The sequence below is a fragment of the Hemicordylus capensis genome, chromosome 8, assembly GCF_027244095.1.
Source record: "Hemicordylus capensis ecotype Gifberg chromosome 8, rHemCap1.1.pri, whole genome shotgun sequence".
Taxonomy (NCBI): Eukaryota; Metazoa; Chordata; class Lepidosauria; order Squamata; family Cordylidae; genus Hemicordylus; species Hemicordylus capensis.
In genome coordinates, this window is record NC_069664.1 from 1,287,485 (window position 1) to 1,311,202 (window position 23,718).

The 23,718-nt window shown below is 52.5% G+C and overlaps 1 protein-coding gene across 4 annotated transcripts in view; it reads left to right on the forward strand.

The window, feature by feature from the left end:
* TET3 (tet methylcytosine dioxygenase 3) overlaps positions 1 to 23,718 on the forward strand; it is a 112,262-nt gene that overhangs the window by 56,041 nt on the left and 32,503 nt on the right. For 3 of the 4 annotated variants that reach the window (XM_053269640.1, XM_053269641.1, XM_053269642.1), the window contains one exon: positions 13,592 to 16,268. In XM_053269640.1, coding sequence (XP_053125615.1) covers positions 13,592 to 16,268 — 2,677 coding nt within the window. Of the gene's footprint in view, positions 1 to 5,012; positions 5,114 to 13,591; positions 16,269 to 23,718 lie in introns of those variants that run through there. The other variant, XM_053269643.1, reaches the window with a different exon arrangement.

Genomic DNA, 23,718 nt, shown 5'->3' on the forward strand with positions numbered 1-23,718 from the left:
CTGCATCAGCCCTGCGCTCACCTTGGGAGGGGCTTTCTTATGATGAGATGGTGGTCGGGTGCCAAACGTTGTCGCGCCTGGACGTGGAGGCTGGGGCTGCTGTCCTTGGTCAGGGCCGTGTCGCCACACTTGTGGCAGTGAGTGCAAGCGGACCCTTTAACAGGCAGGTCATCTGAGGTAGTTCTGTCGACCTCTGCAGCAGGAAAACCCAGCGCTTTGCAAAACACGTTCCACTCCGGGGTGGGTGGCTGCTTGTGCCTGTGTTTTTGTGGAGGGAGGTATTCCCCCCCTCTTGGACAATAATTGCCCGGGAGACCTGGGGCAAGGCCGGGCCTTCCTCCTTGGAGCCTGCTGGGGTGTGGCTCCCCCTGCCCCCAGCTGCAAGAGGGGAAAGTGTCTTCCTGTCTCCTCCTGCAGCCACCCAGTCCTCTCCGACTCTGTGCAGTACTGCAGCCACCCTGGCGAAGTACGTGCAGTCTGCAGGAGGGATAATGGCCCCCACAGCTGTTCAGCGAGGGGAGGGGGAGGTCTGTGTTGGCTGAATAACTAGATCAGTGTTACCTCCTCTGCAGTCGGTCCTCAGTTGTGGTGTGTCACGTTTCCTCGGGACCCCTCCATGCTTCCCTTCCCTCCTGCTTCACGGTGTTGGGCTTTCTCTTGGCGCACTCTGCAAATGTAAGTGTTTCCTAGTGGTGGTGGTGGTGTGTTCTTTCCTTTCCTCCTCCTCCTCCTCCTCTGCCTGCAGTTTTCCAAGATGTCCGTCTGTCTCCTCCTTTGTGTTACTGGGGAAGCAATTGACTGGGCTGTGCCTGCCATGGAGCCATTAGCCAAATGCAGCTGGGGGTGCGTGTGTGAGATGGCTTCCTCCTCTCCCGTCAGCCCAGCTCGCCGAATGCAGCAAGCCAGGCAGCAACCGCTTGGGCTGTCTTTAACAAGCAGGACTTGCAGTGCGGTGGCTAAGCTGCTGGAGGAGAAAACTGGGGCACCGTTGGGGGGGGGGCGTGGGGGGGGGAGAGTGCCTTTTGGAAGCCCTGTGAAACGTGAAGCTTTTCGTGCCTCTGTCAACATTTTTTGCTTGCTGTTTCTGAAATATGGCACAGTGTCACTGGGAGAAGGGTCAGGGCAAGGAGGACTACAGATGGCAATTCTGACCCAGAGTGTTAATTGTGCCAAAAATATGCAGGGAGACAGGGAAGAAAGGCAGAGGCGTTTCTGTGGTGGGGAAGGTTACCCTGGCTGTGTGTGTGTGTGTGTGAGAAGTCTTGCAATGATGCAGTGTAGTCTTCCCGTAATTGCATTAAGCCACAAATGGCTGCTAACTTTTTGAAGTAGCTTAGTTGAATTAGGAGCCTTTTGCCAAAATCCTCAAGGGCATTTTCCTCCTTTAAAAAAGGTTGGCAGGTCTTTTATTTTTATGTATTTGAAGAATGTAAAACCCTAATGCTTTACATTTTTGAGGGGAAATATGTGGCTTTTCCCTCCATGTTTTCCCTTTTTGTGTGATTTTTTTCTCTGACCAAGAATTCCTGTTTTCACTGGGGAACAATGGCAGGGGGGTGGGGGTGGTTTTTTTTAATCTGAAATCAGGAGGAGGATTTTGTCTTTGGGTTATTGATTTCTCCTGGATCATTTCGGCAGGGGAGGGCATGCATAACTGATCTCTGCTCCAGGATCTATATGCCCTCCTGGTAGATCTTTGTCTGCAGAGGAGGAGAAGAAGCCCAAGATGGGCTTGTGCTGATGGTGGAGTTTTGTAAGGGGCTCTGGGGGGGAGGGAGATGAATGCACAAAAGCCTCTCATAGACCCTCCTGCTGCCTCCGCTGCGGCCGCTGCTCGGCTGTGAAGGAACAAAGGAGCTGATCAGAACTGCCAGGAAGAACCAAGACTTATTTAGCAAACGGGTGGATCTGACAAGCATTTGGGTGCAAAACGAAATCTCTCCGTGAGCTGCACAAGATACTGTCTTTAATGAGCATTTTGGAAGGCGGGCCAGGCCAACTTCCATGGTGATGCTAGGACTACAGAAACTCTCACTCCACTTGGTTCCTCACTTGCCATTTTGACACAGGTTGGATGTGTTGGTGCCAGACCTCTCTCTTCCTTCTGCGCTTTTGCTTCAGACTTTGAGCCTTCTGCTCTGAGATGTTTTTCCAAGTGAAGTGGCACCTTTCTTACACGCCCTTGGAGCGAAACTCCTAGATTCCTTGAATATGATTCAAAAACTCTGCAAGGCTCCTGTGCATACGCAGAGCTTCCTCCGCTCAGGAATTTCCTTGCCCTTCTATGCGCCGAGGAAGACAGCTTCCTCATTGGGAAATCCTTGTTTCGTATCCAGAGGGTTCCCCTGACGTGCAATTTTCAGCATGCGGAAATCCGTGTGTACGTTGAAGCCTTGAGCGCGTCCTGGAGCCGTACCTCATGGCAACGGATTTGGAAGGCGTCTCTACAGGGAGAGCATAAACGCCAGCTCTTGAATCTTTCTGGAGATGGCTTTGCTCTCTGTGTATCCTATCTGATAAATCGGATGTCATGAATGGATTTGGATCAGGACGTATCTCCCTACGTTTTGACTGGCCTTGATAGAAACCAGCATTTGCGGTCACCACCGACCCCGTGATCTTACCTCTGGCACCGCGTTGGGCTTTGGAGCCACTGTGACAACCTTCACAGCCTAGTGAGGTCAGGATGAGCCCCGACTCTTCTCCTGAATACCAAGCTTGGCAGGGTATTCCTAGGAGAGTGTGTGTGTGTGTGTGTGTGTCTTTCGCCATTGTGTTGAGCTTCCAGAGTGCTAGCTAGCGGGGAGAGGGATGCTTGCCATGGTGAACGTGGTGGATGGAGTTTGTTGAGGGGGGTCAGTGCAACTCCTGTTCTCCAGTTGGGACATCCAGACTAAGCGGTGGTGGTGACTTGGCCAAGGACAGTTCATGGAGGCTGCACTGAGCAGGGATTTGAATCCAAGTCTCCTGTGTTGAGGTGGTTAGTTATTTATGTAGTGCCATCTGTAATCGGGGTTCCCAACCTTGGACTACAACCCCCATCATCCCCAGTCATTGGCCATTGTGTATGGGGGTGATGGGAGTTGTAGTCCAACAACAGCTGGAGACCCAGGGTTGGAAACCCCTGATCTAAGCACACGATGCTTCACAAAGCCTTAGCAGACAAGTCCCTGCTGCGGCCGCTCACAATCTCAGCTCAGCGTGAGGGAGATGACAGAGGAAGGGTGGGGAAGTGGTAGCAGAGATCAGTGGGGAAGGAAGTGTGGTGCTTTGCAAGCACCCCATATTTAGGCTTAATTGCAACAGAGTATGGGGACCGAGGACTAAAGTGGTTTCATAGGAGGGACCTAAAGGAAATGGGAGAGGTGGCATCTGGGAGGTGGCTCCAGGTCTAAGGGGCAGCAGAGCAGGAAGGACAGAGATATTTGAGGGAGCAGGGGACCTTTGGGAAGTGGTGGAGCTCAGATGTTGCAACCCCCCCCCCCCGATCCTTGCAAAATATTGGCACTCCCTCCACCCACCATAAGGACGAGCATTTTGCTAGTTTATCCCCCCCCCAGCTCCTGACATTCTCTTTCTGAAGTCCCAGCACCCTCTAGCATGAGCAAGAGACAGAGACCGGCATGGTGGGGCTCTGCAGACAGAAAGAGGCCAGGAGCCCGGTTGGCCCCAGACCAGTCCCCAATTGTACCCTTTTGCTCTCTCCCGCAGATGTGAATGCTTGCCGTTGGCTCCTGTGGGGAAGGGTTAAGTGCCGCCCTTGTGATGCTGCTGGAAATGGGTTCTTGTGCAGGCTCCCAAGAATGCCAGGCGCAGTTTGCCATCGAGGATCTCCTGAAACCTGGAGCCAGCTCTTCTTTCAGCGACAAGGTTCGCACAAACCGCTTTCTGATCTACAGCCTCTCAGCCAGCACATTGCCTGAGCTTCTTGAGCAGCACTTCACTTTTTCCAGTTTAAGTTGGGAACTAAAGTGCATCCCTCTCCAAGGAGGCCAGAACAAAGGGAGCAGCTTGGAATTAGTGTCTCCTGGAAAGTTGTTTCTTGGAGCGGCTGAGAGGGAAGTGGGCTCTCCTCGTGATGCCTCCTATCTCTTTCTGGCCGCTTCTTGCTGCCATTTATGGATTCTTTAGCTGCATTAATTGTTGCGTGAGAGACCTTGAGAACGGCTTTTGGGAAGTCACAGCCCGCATTATCAGCTGGAGCAGCCTTCAGTCTGTTGGAAACCATAAGAGAGACTTCCATGGTGGAGCTTAGGAAGCCTGCCCCAAAATCTTGATGCTGACTCGTTGGAATCCGAAATGCTTTTCCAGCCTTGAAGGGTTTCCCTAAAGTATCATCTTCACTTGCAAACACACAATAGTTTTGTTTGCTGTTCTTTCCTCCTTTTTTGGGGAAAAAAAAAGATGTTTTGTCTCAAGGTTGCCCTTTGAAGCGACTTCCATGATGGGGAGGGCTTCCTCTGGTCTGCTGACAAGCCCCCTTTTTGATGAAACCACTTTCAGATGTCTCTGAGCAGTGGAGAGAATAGGCTACTTGTACGGCTGGTGCAGGAGTACAGCATGGCATTCAGAGAGGGGAGCCAGGGCCCTCGCTGCCCTCCAGGCACGCTCACAATACTGTTTGTCATTCGCTGGTTCGTTGCAGGAGAAGCACAACTCATTTCCTTGACTGGAGCTGCATTTAGGGTTCTGGAACAGGATTCACTCAGGAGTTTCCGCTCTGGGTAGCCTGCTCCCTTGCAGAGACAGCCCAGTGACTGAGTTGCCCAAGTATCCACTCAGCTTGCTGCAGGGGACCTGGGCCCCAGGATTCCTTCAAGGTATCCCAGAGGATGTTCATCTTGGGTCACATGTGATTGTGTGGGCCAAGGGCAAAGATGGTGCAAGAGATGCTGGGATGACCTCTCGGCTCACACAGAAATAGCTGGGCAGAGTCTTTGGACAACTCGGAATGCAGCTGCCGAAGCCCGCTTGATGGTTCATGATCGTATTCCTCCATCTCTGGTGCAGTGGGGAATTCCATCCAAGGCTGCCTGAGGACATGAGTGGACTGGAGGAGGTGAATAAGCTGAAGCCGTCTGGTGGGGAGCAGGTCTCTTGATTTGGAAACGGGGTAGGTGGCTGTTCTCTGAGGGGTCCCAGTCCTGGCCTTGGTGCCACTTTTCAACACCGAGAGGCTGTTGTAGTGTTTGTGTTCCAGTCGCTGATTCAGCCTTTTGGAGGGTTAAAGACTTCTGCTTTAGGGAGTCGTGTCCCCCACATGAATCCCCTTCGGAATTAAGCAGAATTGCAGGATGTCTCCGAGTTGGGGATGCCCATGTCCTGCTACAGGAGACGGAGCTTTTTCAGTGGCGGCGTTGACATTGTGAAGCTCTGCCCAAGAGAGATTTCTCTGGCCTTTCCCGGCAATCTTTTTCTGGTCTCTGAGTTCACAGAACTAACTGTACAGTGAAGTGCGAGGGGCTTCCATGGCGCTGAAGGAGTGCATGAGTGGGGCTGAGACTGTGTCGGATGAGAGGGGCCGCAAGAGCAGACTCGCTTGGCCACCGAAAAGCCCTTGGCTGTGCTTCCTGTGACCTTTTTTGTGCAGCAAATTCATAGAAACCCGACCCAGCCGCCGGTCCTGCCCATTGCTGGATTGGACACTTGGGAGGCCATCCTGGAAACAGGCCACGCTGCTGGATCTCTCTGTGGCTCCCATAGCGTTGACCCAGGGCTGTGGGTAGGAGGGAGAGCCTCCTTGGCAGTGGCTCTGGCCCTACCTTGCAGGCCCTTTCCAGGAGATGCTGCTTTGTGTGGCAGTTCCTCCCCCAGCCTCGTTTGAGTGGTGGCACTTAGGCTGACCTCCTCCCGCCGGTGTGGAGCAGTGGAGGTTGGCGTCGCCTCCGTGCTGCTGTGGCTTGCGACGGTCGGGTGTGCTGAGTCAGCAGGCCCGAGACCTGAGAAATCCTCCCTCTGGGAAAGTCCTCCAAAGAGGGCCGGGGAGATCCCACCCTGCCAACAGTCAGCTACTCATGAAAGCGACTTGTGCGCTTTGCTGCTGGGCTAGCAGAACGGACAAGCCCTGACAGGTGTCTCCTGGGGAGAGCCAGTCTGCTTGTCGTCCTCCCCTGCGTGTTGCTTGGGAAGCAGTTGCTTGCTCCTCTGCACCCTCCTCGCCCACGCACATGAGTGTGCGCGCGCACCCCCCCACCCCCCCCGTGAGCAGTGCTCTCTCTAATGTTTTCATCTCTGTGCAGAATGAATTTTGTTCTGGGCAGCAGTATCAAGGCAGTTTGTGCTCACCTGCATTCAGAGTGGTGCCTTCCTGGTTCAACCTGAGCGGGATCTAAAATGAACTGAGCGGACGTCAGGAAACCTGTGAGCGGATGCACGTGCACGCACCTTCGAGGGAACACGGCCCGTGAGTGTGGCCCTGCCAGTCGAGGAGATCAGGCTGGCTTCTTGTGTCTCATCCAAGTCGATCAGGGATGCGCCTGGCTTGGCTCCTCTTTTGAAGGCTGCTCCGCTTTCCCCATGGGCAGGGGGGGCTCTGCGTTCCTGCCCCCAGGACCACGTGTGTCTGTGTGCAGCTCGTTCTAGTGGGCCCTGATGACGCTCCGTCCACCCCACAGACCTGACACATGTTCTCTCACCCAGTTGGCGTTAGAAACTGTTGCTCTCCAGTTCAGACACGGTCTTTAAAAAGTAGCTTTCCAGTTCAGGCACTTTAAAGAGCTTTGAACAGGATTAAATATCTTTCGTGCAGAATGAGATCAACATCATTTGCTTTCAATATATTCACTTGAGAATATATTGACATATATTCACTTGAGAAAAGAAATATTTACTTTAAATGGGTTTTACAAACAAAATACATAGGCTCAAAACAAAATGGACAAACAGCTTATTTAGGGTGAACACAGAATGGCAGCAAGGCAGAAACACAAGATGCTCCCAGCCTCCAGTCAAGAATCCTCTGCCCCCAGGCCTTGTTGCTGGCCAGCAGCCTAGGGGTGAGCAAGCCTCTACCTGAGCCCCAGAAAAGTCCCTGGTCCTGCCGACCCACATCTCCTGTTCCCCTTTCCCTTGTTTTCAGATGGCTCCCTGAGAAATATATTTTTTCCAAATACAGTTGGACCAGAGGAGTCTTTATCCCCCTCCCAGCTGATTACGGAACTGCTTTTGAACTGGTTGCCACTTCTTGTTTTAGGGGCTTGGTTCAGTTTAAGGCCCCCCCAAATTTCAGTTTGGATTCAGCTCTGGTTCACTGAAAAAGCCCTCTCTGGGCTGGTTTTTGGGTTAGGATTCCGTTCAACCCTAGGTTAAAAATAACTCCGTTTACTCAGTGGATTGTGAGAACATTACAGGCGTCATGTATCTTGATTCCATCAAAGCACCTTGCAGACTTCCCCATGATATTTGGGTCAGCATCCTGGTCAAATGTGGTGGGGTGATAATGCTGGCACATAGATTTACCATGGGTGGAAACCAGTGTTCTCTCTAATGTTTTTCCCTCTGTCTATGGAATGAGTTTTGTTCTGGGCGGCAGGATCAAGGCACACGTGCATTCAGAGTGGGACTTTCCTGATTCAACCTGAGCGGGATCTAAAATTAACTGAGCGGGCATCAAAAACCGTTTGAGTGTGCTCATGTGCACACACCTTAGAGGGAACACCGGTGGAAACCTGTGCTCAACCTGCGCTCCTCAGTGGGGGGAGATTTCAGGTGAAATGCTGCAGGGCTCTTTCCTCAGACTGGGGCTCTTCACCATGGTTATCAATGACTTTGAAGATGGAGGGGTGGAGGAAATACTTGTCACTTCCCCCAGTAGCTAAACATATTTGAACTGAAAAATTCAATGGGGGGAGGGAATCAATAAAGGACATTTGAGAACCCAGTCCTATGCGCTCAGTTATACTTCTGAGTTCAGTGGGACCAGCTTCAGTGTAAGGGTACATAGGATTGCAGCCTTGCTGTGGTTTAAATATTATCTACAAAGAAATTTGAAACTATGCTAGGACATTATTTATTTGGGGAATATTTTTAAAAGTTTTAAGACATGGCAATTCAATAACATGCATTTTCCTTGCATTGTTTAAATGTTAAGAAAAAAGAGAAGGCGGTGAGAATGGTTAACATACAAATTTTATACAGTGGTCCCTCTACTTACGAAATTAATCCGTTCCGAATGCACATTTGTAAGTTGAAAAATTCGTAAGTCGAAAAGCGGTTTCCCATAGGAATGCATTGGGAACGGATTAATGCGTTCCGGAGCCTAGAAAAAAGACCCAGACCCCCAGTAAGGCTTGCAAACTGCACAGGAACATTTCTTTTCAAGAATAAACAGGCAGTAAACAGGCAGGCAAGTCAAGGAAACCGCATGTAAAATTCGTAAGCCGAGGAAACCCCATCTAAAAATTTGTAAGTCGAGGAAACCCCATCTAAAAATTTGTAAGTCGAAAAAACCGCATCTAAAACCGGATCTAAAACTGCCGTTTGTAACTCGAAAAATACTTATGTCGAGTAGTTTGTAAGTCGAGGGACCACTGTATTTGTATTTCCTTGGTATAGTTGAGGAGAAAATGTTAATTACTACTTTGAAACTGCCCAATTCGTTATTTATTGTATCCAGTAGTTATGTTATAGATTAGTGTAAGGAGGCATTGGATTTTTATAAATGGAAAAACTTACATAGAAATATATAGCAGTGGAGAATTCTGTCCCATAATATTGGTGGTAAGCCAGAAGTAGAAAACTTTGGCTCTCCAGCTGTTGTTGAACTACAATTCCCATCGCCTCCAATCACAATAATTTGTGGCTGGGAATGATGGGATTTGTAGTTAAACAGCTGGACAACCAAGGTTGCCTACCTCTGTAATGAGCTAAATGTTGCCAGTTTTATTTATTTATTAAATTTATATACCTCCTGATATATGTATCTCTAGGTGGTGTACATAGTCCAAAATACTATAAAACAGAATAAAAACAATTAAAATAATTTCACATACTAAAATGGTTAAATGGTTTAAAACAAGTTGTTCTAGCCAGAACTAATCTGCTTACTTTCCTTTTATTATCCCTACAACTGGACTAAATTTGGGCTAAACCGGTTAGGCAATTTACAAGTTAGCCAACTTGCACCTCAAATGTTTATGCATCTGCCATCTTGAATTGGGGTGGATCACATCATCACAAACTACGCCATTGAAGTATCCCTGTCTGTCACTCACTATGACTGTAGCAAATTTGGTTCAGATTGGTTAGACGGTCCACAAGTTAGCCCACATGCGCTTCAAACATTCACATGTTCACCGTCTTGAATCGGGGTGGATGATATGACAAACTATGCCATTGAGGTGTCCCTATGTGTCCCTACAGCTGTAGCAAATTTGGTTCAAATCAGTTAGGCAGTTCACAAGTTAGACCACTTGTGCCTCAAACGTTTACGTGTCTGCCATTTTGAATTTTGAATTGTGATGACATCATCACAACCTATGCTGTTGATGTGTCCCTACAACTGTGCCCGGTTTGGTTCATATTGGTCCAGGCATCGTGAAGTTGATAGTGGGGGACGGACACATGGACACACACACACACACACACACACACGGAATATCTGGTGATCTCATAAGCCTAATGGAAAGTAGGCTAATTAGTTTTAATGAAAAGCCTGAGAAAACAGGTATGTCTTAAGGGGCTTTTTAAAAGCAATCAGAGATGGAGACACTCTTATTTTGACAGGGAGCGCATTCCAAAGCCCTGGGTCAGCCACAGAGAAGGTCCTGGCTCGAGTTGCCACCAGATTTGCTGGTGGCAAATGTAACTGGAGCTCCCTAGATGATCTCAATAGGTGGCAGGGCTCATTACAAAGGAGGAGCTCTCCTTTGGAGACACCAGCAGGAGGGCAAGACACCCTTCACTGCTGCCATGGGAGCAGCTAGAGAAGAGAAGAGCTGGTAGAGGAGAATTTTGGATCCAGGACCCATGCACCTGATCTCCCAAGCTACGTACCTGATCTTTCAGGAGGAGTGTAACTTCATCCAGAACAGGCAGATCTATACCATCTCTCAGGTTCCAAGGCCCCTGCCTTCCAAAGTCAGCATCTCCATCTTATTTGGATTCAACTTCAGTTTGTTATCCTTCATCCAGCCCATTACCGCCTCCAGGCAAGTATTTAGGGAAGTTATGCCATTTCCTGATGAGGACGATATGGAGAAATAATTTGGGTATTATCAGCATATTGATAACACCCAGCCAAACCTCCTGGTGATCTCTCCCAGCAGTTTCATGTAGATGTTAAAGAGCATTGGAGACAGTATGGAGCCTTGTGGAACTCCATGCAGAGCAGCAGACTCAAAGCAACATCTGGAATCTACCAGAGAAGTAGGAGCGGAACCACTGTAAAACAGTTCTGCCCAATCCCACCTCCTTCAGGCAACCCAGAAGGATTCCATGGTTGATGTTATCAAAAGCCACTGAGAGATCCAAAAGGATCAGCAGAATCATCTGTCAATAGCCAATTGGAGATCATCCATTAGGCCAACCAAGGCAGGCTCAACCCCATAGCCTGCCCGAAACCCAGTTAAAAATGGGCCTAGATAATCAGTTTCCTCCAAGACTAACTGTAGCGGAGAAGCCACCACCCTCTCAGTCACCTTGCCCAACCATGGGAGATTAGAGACAGGCCTATAGTTGCTTAACTCTGTGGGGTCCATTGTAGGTTTTTTCATCCTACCTTCCCTCAGAGAAGCATTTATGATGTTTTCCAGACCCTCTCTGATAATCTGATTGTTAAAGTAAGCCAAGTTGGGCAAGGGTCAAGTGTTTGGACACACAGTCTGAAGCAGCTTGTCCACATCCTTAGAGTCACAAACTGAAAGTGATCTGGTCTGACCACAAAAGAGGAGTTGCTGGATAGGATACCTCCATCACAAACTCTACTGTAATTGTAGAATCCAGTTTGGCCTGAGTATGAGAGATTTTATCTGTGGAAAAAGCATCACAGTGGGTAACTGATGGTTCCAAATTTGGATTCGGTGGCGGGGGTGGGGAGCTTCGTACTAACCATCTCACAACAGCTCAGTTGGATGTGAAACCGTGGATGCAATTCGAGCAGAAAAGAACGTCTTCTTTGTGCTGTTGCCGGAGCATAGATCTTCAAATGTGCTCTGTGTTGTAACCTGTCAGATTCGAGTCAAGTCTTTCTCCATTTGCGCTCTAGTCTTCTACCTCGCCGCTTCAGCTCCCATAATTCTTCTGAATACTATGGGGCTAATTTTGAAGCAGGTCGGAGATGATGCCTAGGAGTGATGGTGTCTACTTGACTATTGCAATGCGCTCTACGTGGGGCTGCCTTTGTACGTAGTCTGGAAACTTCAGTTAGTTCAGAATGCGACAGCCAGATTGGTCTCTGGGGCAACCCAGAGTGACCATATTATGCCTATTTTGAAACAGTTACACTGGCTGCCGATATGTTTCCGGGCAAAATACAAAGTGCTGGTTATTGCCTTTAAAGCCCTGAACGGCTTGGGTCCGAGATATCTCAGAGAGCCCCTTCTTCTGCATGATCCCCACCGCACATTAAGGTCATCTGAGGAGGTCCGTCTCCAGTTACCACCAGTTCGTTTGGTGGCGACTCAGAGGCGGGCCTTCTCTGTAGCCGCTCCTAGATTGTGGAATGCGCTCCCAGCAGAAATTCACAATCTTAATTCCTTACTGACCTTCAAGAGAGCCCTTAAAACCCATCTGTTTGGCCTGGCCTTTCAGGGTTTTAAATTAATTTTAATTGTTTTAATGCTAACCTGGTTTTCAGGGTTTTAATTGTTCTGATAGTTTGTTTTTTAAGATGTTTTTAAATTGGTGTTCATATTTATATTTCTGTTTTAATTGTTATTGGTTTTAATGGTTTCTGTTTTTAATTGTAAACTGCCCTGAGCCATTTCAGAAGGGCGGTATAAAACTCAAACAAACAAACAAATAAAGAATACTGCTCTAGTGAGTTGGTTGCACCAGAGCATGGACAGAATCTTTGGAAGAGCCAACTCAAAGCCCTTCCAAGGCTTATTGGAATCCTATTGGATCCAATAACATTCTCGGACAGATCAACCAAATGGCTCCTTCACCCCTGCAGAGATGGGTGGTGGATGCAAGTCCTACCTTAACCAGATGGTGGTCCGTGCACGACAATGGGGAAATAACAGGAGTCCCCACCCATGGAACCCCACCCCGATCAAAGTAAAAGATCAAATCAAGCGTGTGACCAGCAACATGTGCTGGTCCAGAGACCACTTGGGATAGGCCCATAGTTGTCATGGTTGCTATGAACTCCTGAGCAGCTCCTTACAACCCGGTCCCATGGTGAACATTGAAGTCCCCTACCACCAACAGTCTGGGTGACTCCAATGCTAACCCTGGAACCAGGTCTGTCAGCTCAGTTGGGTTGTTGCCCTTTTGTAGTTTCTTTTTGTAATTGGCTGATGGTGATTTCTGTGGCCCCCTAGGGTGTTGAGGTGCTCTTCAAGTTGTTTTGGAATTGCACTTAGGGTGCCAATTACCACTGGGATTATTTTGGTCTTTTTCTGCCACAGCCTTTCACTTTCCATTTTTTAGATCTTTGTATTTTGTTATTTTTTCTATTTCTTTTTCTTCTATTCTATTCTGCTATCCCCTGGTATTGCTATGTCGATTGTTTTAACTTGTTTTTCTTTCTTCTCTACTACAGTTATATCTGCTGTACTGTGTGGCAGATGTTTGTCTGTTTGTAGTTGGAAGTCCCATACAAACAGACAAACATCTGCCACACACTACACGAATAATAATAATGTTCCCGAAACACCCTTTGGTCCAGAACATCTTTAGTGGTATGAACTAACTGGGCCTTGTTCTCTTTGCGAGTGTGGTGTATCTTTCATAAAGCAACAGCCACAGTTAGGGCCGACTAAGAGATCCCAAAAGTTGTGATCAAACATTTGAGTGTCGCAGAACATTTTTTCTTGAATGGAAGAAGGGAGGGTAGACCTGTGAGGCATGAGGTGGAAAGCCCAGAGCCCCTTGCATCTGGCAAGAGCCTCAGGGCAGGAACTGGGCAAGAATGGCAAAGAACTGGGCTGCAGTGATAACCACAACTGGTCTTCCACTTGAGCAAGACCCCGACCAGATCTTCAGAGTTGAGTTGAACGGGCAGGAAGGCCTCCAGGAAGAGCCTCTTGGAGGGGAGGAGGAGCCAAGCGAGGGATCTCCAGGGCTAGGAGTAGTCGGGGCCGGGGGACAGAAAAGTCAAGGCAATAAACCGGGGTGGGCTGGGGGTGGTTTCCTGCTGGGGATATGGCACCGTGGGCACTTGCCAGGGCTGCAGCAGAGCCATCCTGCCTCCCTCCCTCCCTCCCAACTTTTCCTCCTTAGAGGTCCCTCTCTGACTCTTGCCCCACTTCCCGTGAGGGCCTGGCTGTGCAATCCTAGGCATGCAGTACAGTGTGCGCTCAGTCTATGGAAGCTTAAGCCACCGTCCGTGGACTTGCTGGTTGTCGTCGTCGTCGCCTCTGGCTGGAAGAGACGCAGGTGGTGCCCCTTTTGGAACTCAACCCTGTTTTCTCTGCTTCTCTCTTTTCAGACCGGTTTGGAGGGCAGTTCAGTTGATGGACCCAAAACAGGCCAAATGGAAGAAGGGCCCCTCAACCATGTGGAAGAAAGAAGGCTGAATGAGGAGCAGAGCCTGGGGCTGGCCCATGGAGGAGGGGGGGCCATGCTGATGAGACCCAGCCCTTGGCTTGGCACCCCCCGCGCCAGGCAGAAGGCCAACTGGGAGAGTGAGCCGGCTGCCCTGAGTGGGGGAGACGCCGCCAGCAATGCCGACCTGGAGGACGCTCAGAACCTGGTGGCTTTCTCGGCGGCTGCAGAAGCAGCCCTGTCCGCGCAGGGGCCGGCGCCTCCGGCCCCCCCTTCCTTGCTGAGCATGCAGCTGTACGAGCAGTTCAATGCCGAGATGAAGCGAAGCGGGGCAGGGGGTGACCTGGCGGGGCCTTCTTCTTCCAACAGCTGCCCTGGTGCTGAGGACCTGAACGCTCTCAAGAACGAACTGGCTCTGGCCAGGCACGGCATGAAGCCGCCCAGCTGCAACTGCGACGGCCCCGAGTGCCCGGATTACCTGGAGTGGCTGGAGAAGAAGATCCGGTCGGCCACTGGCGGGGAGCAGAGAGGCCCCCGGCCGCCCCTCGGCCCAGCGCCCCCACCTCCCCCAGACCACGGTGCTAATAACCACAAGCAGGTGCCTGCTGCAGACGAGGAGCCGGTGCTGCGTCCCTCCGACGCCCTCCCCTTCTCCCAAAGTGCACTGAGTATCGCCAAGGAGAAGAACATCAGCCTCCAGACGGCCATTGCCATCGAAGCCCTCACGCAGCTGTCCTCGGTCCTCCCAGAGCCGGCCCCGGAGGCTGCCCCCCGGCCCCAGAGCCCCTTGCAAGCCGTGGCCTTCGCCTCAGAGGAGCAGCTGGGGCAGCCGCCCCCCTTCCCGGCCCACGACCCCACCCCCCAGGTGCTATCTGTGCCCAGCGCCGAGCTGGGCCCGGGCCAGGCCTTGAAGCCGTACCCCAGCCCCCAGCCCCTCCAGGCTCCCCCCTCGCCGGCCTCTTGGCAGCAGGGGCCGAAAGCGGCCCAGGAGAGCAGCCTCTGCTGCCTGGACCGCAACAATGGGCACCTGGAGCCCCGGGGCCTCTTTCCCGCCGCCGTCGCCTCCACCCCGCCAAAGGCCGACTTCCCGGAGCGGTGGAGTGAGGAGAGCAAGCTGAAGAGCAGCCTGTGGGCCCTGCCCCCGTCCCCGCTGGCGAGCGACCCCATGGCCGAACTGGAGCAGCTGCTGGGCAGCGCCACCGACTGCATCAAGTCGGTCTTCAAGCGGCCCGAAGTGCTGCCTGGCAAGGTGCGGGCCCTCAAGCTGAAGCCGGAGCCGCTGGCCCCCAAGGGTGAGGCGGCGGCGGCAGCAGGCTACCGCAAGCTGGCCGCCGCCACCGCCGCCTCCTCCTCCTCCAGCCAGCAGTTGTCTCAGCTGCTGCAGGAGAGCAGCTTGCGCAAGAAGACCCAGAAGGCCCTGCAGCAGCACTTGCACCACAAGCGCAGCCTCTTCCTCGAGCAGGGCCTGCCTCAGGGAGGCCCCCCGGAGCAGCAGCTGCCCAGCTGGTGGGCTCCCAGCGCCGTGGCCCAGCCCCCCAAGCCCCCGGAGAAGCCCGCCAAGGAGCGGAAGAAGAAGACCCAGCCTGACAAGCACACTCAGGTCAAGCCCCTCCGCAAGCAGGTCCAGATCAAGAAGGCCAAGCAGAAGGACTCCCAGCCCCTCTTCCTGCCCGCCAGGCAGATCAGCTTGGAAGGCTTCCGCTCGGCGGCCACTCCGGAGCGCCCCGGCAAAGAGATGCCCCTCCCCGCCACCCCCACCAAGCCCCCGCCCCCCGCCCCCTTTGCAGCCAGCCCTGCAGAGCAGTCCCCCTTGCAGAAGCTACTTGAAAGCAGCAGCCCGGCTCCCCACACTCAGGAAACGCGCCATCCCAGCCAGGAGGAAGGCCGCCGCTGCTGCTACCTGGAGGGCCCTGCGAGCGACTCCGCCTCCCTCGGCACCCCCGGCTCCGGCTTCCCCCCCTGCAGCAACGGGCACGAGGAAGCCTTCCACCGGCCCATGAACTCGGCCGAGCAGCCCTTTCTGCCCCCTAACCCCATCGCGGTGGACGACAAGCTGGAGGAGCTCATCAAACAGTTTGAGGCGGAGTTTGGGGAGAACTTCAGCCTGCAGAATCCCGAGATCTCCGCTCCGCTGCTCCTCGGCAACGGGCCGCTGCCAGGCCAGCCTCTCTCTCCTTCCCCGGGCCCCTTCTCTTCTCTGAGCCACTCTCCAGAGCCTGCGGGGGGCTTGGAGGCCGCCCTCCAGCTGCCGGCTACCAAGGATTGCACGCCGCCTCTGTCGGAGGCGCCCAATGCGGGTCATCACAACACCTTCTCCCTCCTGCCGGGGGCCGGGCAACCTCTGGAAAACCCTTTTGCCGCCCGGTCCCCCAAGCAGATAAAAATCGAATCTTCTGGTGCTATTACCGTGGTTTCCACCACGTGCTTTTACTCTGATGAAAACCAAAATGCAGACACTGCTTCCATGGAAGGGACTCCGACCAAGGATCAGGTGCCACTCATGCCGACTCTCAGTGGATTTTTGGAATCTCCCTTGAAGTACCTGGACACGCCGACCAAAAGCTTGCTGGACACACCTGCCAAGCGAGCGCAAGCAGAGTTCCCGACATGTGACTGCGTGGGTGAGTCCACCGGCTGGCGCTGTGTGTGTGTCTGTGCGTGTGCGTGTGTGCGCGTCCTGCTCCCCCTCGGTCTTTTGCAAGAAAGCCATCCTGAACTCTTGGAAGTCAAGGGAATTTTCCCTGAGAGGAGGGCGCTGTGTGTGTGTGTGTGTGTGTGTGTGTGTGTGTGTGTGTGCGCGCACACACACACACACGCACATTTTGTTGTAGGATCTTGCATCTGCACAAGGGTGTGGAGCTCTTGCCTGTAGCATTTTGGCCTTCTGTATTTATCCTCTTGAAAGCAAGTCTGGCACAAAACCAGTCTGCAACTCAGGCCGAACCAGACTAGGTTGCAGTTTATTTCTAAAGAATGCCCTTCACAAAAGGAACACCCTTTGACTGTGAGCGCTTCTGTGGAGAGGGAGGGCCTGTTCTGCTTCCCGCACTTGGTCCTTTTATCATTCTCCTGAGCAGAACAGAAGAGTCCGCCTTCTTGGCTAACTGTGTTCCAGCATGCCCCCTTTCCCACACTGGTCAGCCAAATGTCTCTGGAACGCTCACAGCCCTCTTTTGTTGTCTGTCACCAGGGGTTAGCACTCAGGGGTTTACTGCTTCTGAAACTGGAGGCTCCATTAAAAGCATCTGGGGCTCTTGAGTTTGGAAGAGAGGTGACGATGGGGAGGCATGATAGAGATGCATAAAAGTATACATGGACTTTTATAGAGTGGACTTGTTATATAGAGAGTGGGCAGAGATAAATTTTTCTCTCCCTCTCCCAACATTAGAAGCAGGGGTCCTCCCGTGAAACGGAAGGCCGGGAATTTTAGGACCAACGAAAAGGAAGTACTTTTTCACACAGCACATAATTAATCTGTGGAACTCTCTGTCACGGAATGTGGTGATGGCCACTAGCTTGGATGGCTTTAAAAGGGAGGATAGGTCTATCATGGAGGACAGGTCTATCAATGGCTACTATTCTGGCTGTGGGCCACTTCCAGCCTCAGAGTCAAGATGCCTCCAGATACCAGTTGCAGGGGAGCCACAGCAGCAGGAGAGGGGGCATGCAGATACCTCTTGCCTGTGGGCTCCCCAGAGGCATCTGGTGGGCCACTGTGTGAAACAGGAGCTGGGCCTCCTTGGGCCCGATTCAGCAGGGCTGTTCTTATTTAGCTAATGTGGCCAGTAGCCCTTCATAAATGCCATCTAAGCCAGTGGCCAGCAGCACATCTTGTGGTTCTGCATTCCATAAGTTAATAAGGTGCTGTGTGAAGAAGGACTCGGTTCCTGGTCCCCTGCCCGCCTCAGGGAAGCCATCCCCAGTTCTGAGGACTTTTGATTTGAGATGATGAGTGGTGGCAGGACATTCTCTGTGCCTGATTCCAGCCTTGCTTCTGTCTGCTTCTGCCAGTACAGGAGAAGGAGGGGCTGTACTGGGGTGGAGTGGGAGGCAGGAGCCGTTGAGTATGCAGAAGAGCCCTCTTGGGCTTTGGAGTTGGCAGCCCTGCCGTTCTGCACACCATGTCATGGATCTGTGGTTGCAGGTGGAGTACAATCCACAGAAACAGCCACCTCACTAGGGATGTGCGTGAAATTGATTTTTCATTCTGTTTCGAGCTCGAAACAAAATGCAAACGGCTGGAACGTTTCATTGGAAACAGCACTCGACCTGGCGGTTACATAGGAACAGAGGAAGCTGACATATACTGAGTCAGACCCTTGGTGCATCTAGCTCAGAATTGTCTACGGCTTCTCCAAGGTTGCAGGCGGGAGTCTCTCTCAGACCTTTCTTGGAGATGCTGCCAGGGAGGGAACTTGGAACCTTCTTCTGCTCTTCCCAAAGTAGCTCCATCCCCTAAGGGGAATAACTTCCAGTGCTCATACATCAAGTCTCCCATTCATATGTAACCAGGGTGGATCCTGCTTAGCTAAGGGGGCAAGTCATGCTTGCTACCACAAGACCAGCTCTCCTCTTCTTTCGACAAAACATCTCAAAATGTTTCACATGTTTGGGCCATAGGGGACAATGGAGAACCTCAAAACACCCCATTGTTCCCCATGAGTAGCTCCTAGGGGGACACCAAAGCGCGTGATGTGGTAGGGCATGATGGGTGCTACCTACCACAAAAGAAATGGACAAGTGGGAAAATTTTAGCAGATTTTTAACCTTTCCCTATAGGATCCTATGGGGGTTTGGAGGAAAGGTTAAAAATCTGTTATAAATTGCCTGCTTGCCCATTTCTTTTGTGGGTTGGGTGGTAGGTAGCACCCATCATGCCCTAGCACATGGCGATTTGCTGTGCATTTTGCAATCCTGCCTTGAAAACACTGCAGAAGCACACAGTAAAAGGGAATCTGTCCCTCCAAACACAGCACACACCTTTCAAACCCAGTCCAAAAAGAGCCACAAAAGAATACTGATCCAGAATCAACTGCCAGGCACAGTGCTTGAGCCACAGAAACATCATTGGCATAAGTTGCTCTCTTGCACACAGTTAGGACTCCTTTTTTCTTTGTATTTCAAAGGCTGCCACAGCAGCGCCCTTAGTAGCAACCAGAGCTGCTAAGCCATATGCTTGAGCCATATGCTCAATTAGAGCAACTTCAGCCACCTTTTGACTGAGTACAACAACTTGCAATGCAGATTGCAGAGCAGCCTAGAGCTGTGAGTGAAGCACAAGTTAGTCTCAAGGCCAGAAATGGAGCTTATCACAGCAATCACCAAGAGATATTACTTTCACATGCACACACGCACAGAGCTGCCACTGTCCATTTCTTGCCACAACACTATCTCACAAAAACAAACAAACCACAACTCAAGGAAGGCAGGCATCCAAGTTCTGCCTTTCCTCAATCTGAGATCCAGCAAAACCAGATAGTTACACTAGCCATAGCACAGCATATTATACTCAGTGCTGATAAAAGAAAACCACAAAATAAATCCTTCCTTCCTCCTCTCCTGATGTATCCTCTTCAAGAGAGGTGCACTATAAGAGCTCTCTGTGCCTCCCAGTCCCTTTGAATACATTTTGAAACTCCCTCCTTTTCGGCTCCTCCTCCCCCCAGCCAATGGGGGCACCGTTGCCCAGGACTTGATTTGTATGTTAACAGGCCAACCAAGAAGCAAAGTGCTCACAAGCCAATCAGAAGCCAGTGCCAGAAAACCAATCAGCAAGGGAAAAACAGGCCTCCAAAATGGCACTCAAAACATCGAAACGTTTTGATCAAAACGGGGTTGTTCTGCTTCGAGCTTGAAACACTCAAAACATTTTGCCATCAGAACATTCTGCACATCCCTACACCCCACCCCACCCCCTTCTCTTTGCAGGGAACATGTGCTTCCTCTGTAGAAGAAAAAAATTAACATATGAAAAGAGAAAGTAATGAGGAGAACCCAATACTTCTGCCGTCCACGGTGGCCATCGCAGAATCAGACGGCACTGCGTGTCCCTTATTGATCTCTGTCTGGGTGGCTGCTGGCCAGCTGAGGCGTGCTTTCTCCTGGGCTTGGCACTGTTCCACGGAGATGTGCTTGGAATAAAAATCAGGATTGGGAGAGAGAAGTGGAGGGACGGGGGCTTGGGGCAGCGGTGGAAGCTCGAGCCAAATGCCAGGTCCTTCTGGCTGGGTAGAACCCTTGCCAAGTTCGTCAGAGTGGGCCACTCCCTACCTTGAGAGCACCACCAGTGCTCTCTCGAGTTTCTGTAGCACTAGAGATGATGTGCCAGGCCCTGTCCAGGGTAAGGGCCTGGATTCCTTTGTCGCAGCAGCCGCAAGCAACAAAGTTAGGCAGCCTTGGTGGGCACAGGAGGTGTGAATTACTGGGCCTGTAGGCAGCTGATTCTGGAGGCAGCCCCCAGCAGGGATCAACCCTCCTAACCTGGAAACATGGGAAGCTGCCTTCTACTGAGGCCGACCCTTGGTCCATCTAGATCAGTACTGTCAAGACTCAGCTCTCCTCCCCAATATATATATATGCCTCATCTGCCTTGTTCCAGACCCCTCTTTTTTCAGAACCAAAGGGTGATCTGTTCCGATTTGTTCTTGGAGCACATGAAGCTGCCATATACTATTGGTCCCTCTAGCTCAGTATTGTCTACACTACGGGCAGCGGCTTCTCCAAGGTTACAGGCAGGAATCTCTCCCAGCCCTACCTTGGAGATGCTGCCAGGGAGGGAATGTGGAGCCTTCTGCAGGCAAGCAGGCAGCTGCTCTTCCTCTGAGCTATGGCTCCATCCCCTAAGGGGAAGATCTTGTAGTGCTCACACATGTAGCCTCCCATTCAAATACAAACCAGGGCAGACCCTGCTTAGCAAAGGGGACAACTCACGCTTGCTACTTAGCTGCCTAATGGCATGGCAGGGAAATGACTTGCCCAGGGAGCCAGAGGTTGCCAGTCCAAATCTCTATCGGGCAGCAGCGATATAGCAAGGTGCTGAAAGGTGTCCTCTCCTACTGCATGGGAGGAGGCCATGGTCAACCCCTCCCGTATTCTACCAAAGACAACCACAGGGCTCTGTGGGCCCCAGGAGTCGACACCGACTCAACGGCACAACCACCACAAGAGCAGCTGCCCTCCCTTGCTGGCCCTGGGCAGACACCGTTCTTGCTGTCTAAACTTGGGCTCTTTTGCAGCTGGAAACATGTGTTTGCCTGCATGAAGCAGAGGAATCTGGATTGGCATTGCTGTTTGTGCCGGGATACGCTCAGGCTTGGGGATGGCGGAAAGAGCTCAGTTGTGCTGCAGGCAGGCCTGCCTCTTCCCCGGGGGCGGGGGGGCGGGGGGGGCATGGAGCTGTTTCCAGTGCAGCAGACCCCGCAAGGAAGACCAGGGGCATTGTGGCAGGGGAGGGGGAGATGCAGTTGGGGGGCATCCTCCAGGGTCTGTTTCTCCAGTGGGCTCTTTGCGGTGCTCATTGGTGTAAAAACCAGAAGGGATCTGTCAGCCCATCAAGTGGCCATGGCAAGGTGATCAGGCGGCCTCTCCCAGGGAGGCCGGAGATCTGGCAGCCGAGATGGGAAGCTGGCTGCGGCTGCAAACACCCCCAGGGCTGGACGGAGGCCCAGAGCAACTCTTCCCGTTTGTCATCCTGAGGACAACAAGAAGGAGCCTGGATCTTTGGAGAAGCCTGGCTGGCTCTCCTCCTTCGGTGCCTTTACTCAGAAAGACGAGGCAGGCGCTTTTCTCTGGTTGCAGATGAAAGCTTTAGCAGGGCACAGGCTGGGGAGGTCGTCATCGGCCTTGGGGTGATGAGGAAAGCGTCCCCCCCCACCCACCCCCACGTGCAGCAGCTTCTGGAACTCCAGCCCTCCAGGCCCCACGACCCCGTCCACCGAGTGTCCCCCCCTCGCCCCTCCCCACCCGTCTCAAGCTGCCGCCTGCTTCCCTCTCTGGTGCCCCCCAGTCCTCGCCCCTCCCTCCCTCCAGCCCCCTTCCCCCAAAGTACCCACCTCGCCGCCTCTTGGATGTCTTCTCAACGGGAACGCAAGGCAAGAGCTGAGTTCTGCCCCTGCGATGAGGCTGTGGAGCCCCTGCTTTGCGGGCATCTCCTGGTTGGGCTGGGGAAAGGTCCCTGCTCAGTGGGGTCCCAGGGGCCTGACTCAGGATCAGGCAGCTTCTCTGAGGGGCCACCACTCAAGAGTGGAGGAGTCCCTGCTTTGCATGCCAAAGGCCCTGGGCTCCATCCCTGGCAGCAGCGCCAGATCCAGCTGAAAGTCCCTGGAGAGCAGACAGTACTGAGTAGTTGGAGCGTGAGTCTGACTCCGTGGAAGGCAGCTCCCTAGGGACCTTGCCGCCCAGCCAGTCAGCCCGCACGACTCCCTCCAGACCCCCGGCTGCCTCCTCAGAGGCTCCCTTGTGGGTGGATGCACTGAGGCACCTTTTTGTTCAGCCCTGTCAGCAAGGAACATAAAGCAGCCCCTGAAGACACTCTGCTCTGCCCAGGGGCCCGTACAGGTGAATTACGCTAGCTCCCGTGCAGTGTTCCCTCTAGCAGGGATTCCCAGATGTTGTTGACTACAACCCCCAGCATCCCCAGCTGCAGTGGCCTTTGGTTGGGGACTCTGGGAGTTGTAGTCAGCAACATCTGGGGATCCCCTGCCTTGGAGCTGCTTGGCCACCAGTGCCATTTTGCCAGCTATGCAGGGGGGCTTGATCACTAGTCAGGTGCTGGCATATGTCGAATGGTGCTCTGTGTAACCCTAACCCTTGGGCAGGGCTGTTTGGCACAGCAGCCTAGTGTGAAACAGCCCTGCAGACTATGCAGCCACAGCCCTGGGCCATCTTCATCTCCGTAGGACTGTTGTTCGCTTCCCCAAAGCAGCAGACTCTGAAACAGGCGGAAGTGTTGCCCCTCGCCATGCTTTGGGAGAGAAGCCAAAAGAGGCTTAGCGAAGGGCTGGCACAGAGGGAAGAGAGACTTGCTCCAGCTTGGGGTCGCAGCCTGCTGGTATCCCGTGGCAAATAGGATTTCCTGGCCAGTGGCCAGACAGCGACGCTGGAGAAATGGTGGCTCTTGTATTTTAGGCCACAAAAACCCATCAGGACATTGGTGGGGGTTGGGGGGAGACTAGGGCAAACCTTTGGGGATGTTCTTGCAACCTTAAACAGGGTGGGAGAGCCGTGCACACTCCCGATCAGCGGTTGTATGTTTGCAAAGATCGAGGGGGGAGGGGGAGGAGAGAGTGAGGGCGTGGGAGCTGGCAGTTGGGTAGGGCGGGCATGGCCAACCCTAGCAGAATCTACCCGCTGAATCGACCCACCTGGCTCGATGGGCTGGGAGGACTCTGCTCTGTGTGCCCGACACCTGCCGAGGCCCTTTTGTCAAGCTTGCGGCCGGACAGGGCCTTTTCAGTGATGGCCCCCAGGCTGCGGAACTCGCTCCCAGCATCGATGGCTCCCCCTCTCTCAGCCTTTCCGGAGGAAAGAGAAGACTGCCTTTTTTACCCAGGCTTTTGGCCAATGAACTGTCCCTTGCTCTTTTTACACTTTTAGTTGCATTTGTTCTGTTTTTATGTCTTTATTGAATTGTTTTTGTCTTGTTGTTAACCGCCTTTAGGGTGAAGCGTCGTACATAAAAATAAAATAACCCACGTTCTTTCGCCAGAACTTTATTGAGGATGGATGAAAAGCCATCCTACCTGGCTCCCACCTAGTCCCTCTCCGCTCCGCCTCCCTCGGTCTTTGCAGACGCACAACTGCTGATTGGAGATGGGCTTGGCTCTCCTACCTTGCCTGGGCGCTCCTCTGGCCCTGCCTTGGCTTGTGAGAGAACCAGCCCCTTGCCTGCAAGGCGGACTTAGCAAAGGAATCCAGCTGCATTTTGGGAGCCTGCATCGCTGGTTATCTTTAGCTGGCCATCAATAGGCAGGATCAGGCCCTCTGGATAGGAGCTCCTGGCCAGCCCTTTGCAGTCTGTGTCCTGTGGCCAAGGTTTAAACGTGGCTTGTGGGTCTCCCTGTTGCTTCTCTT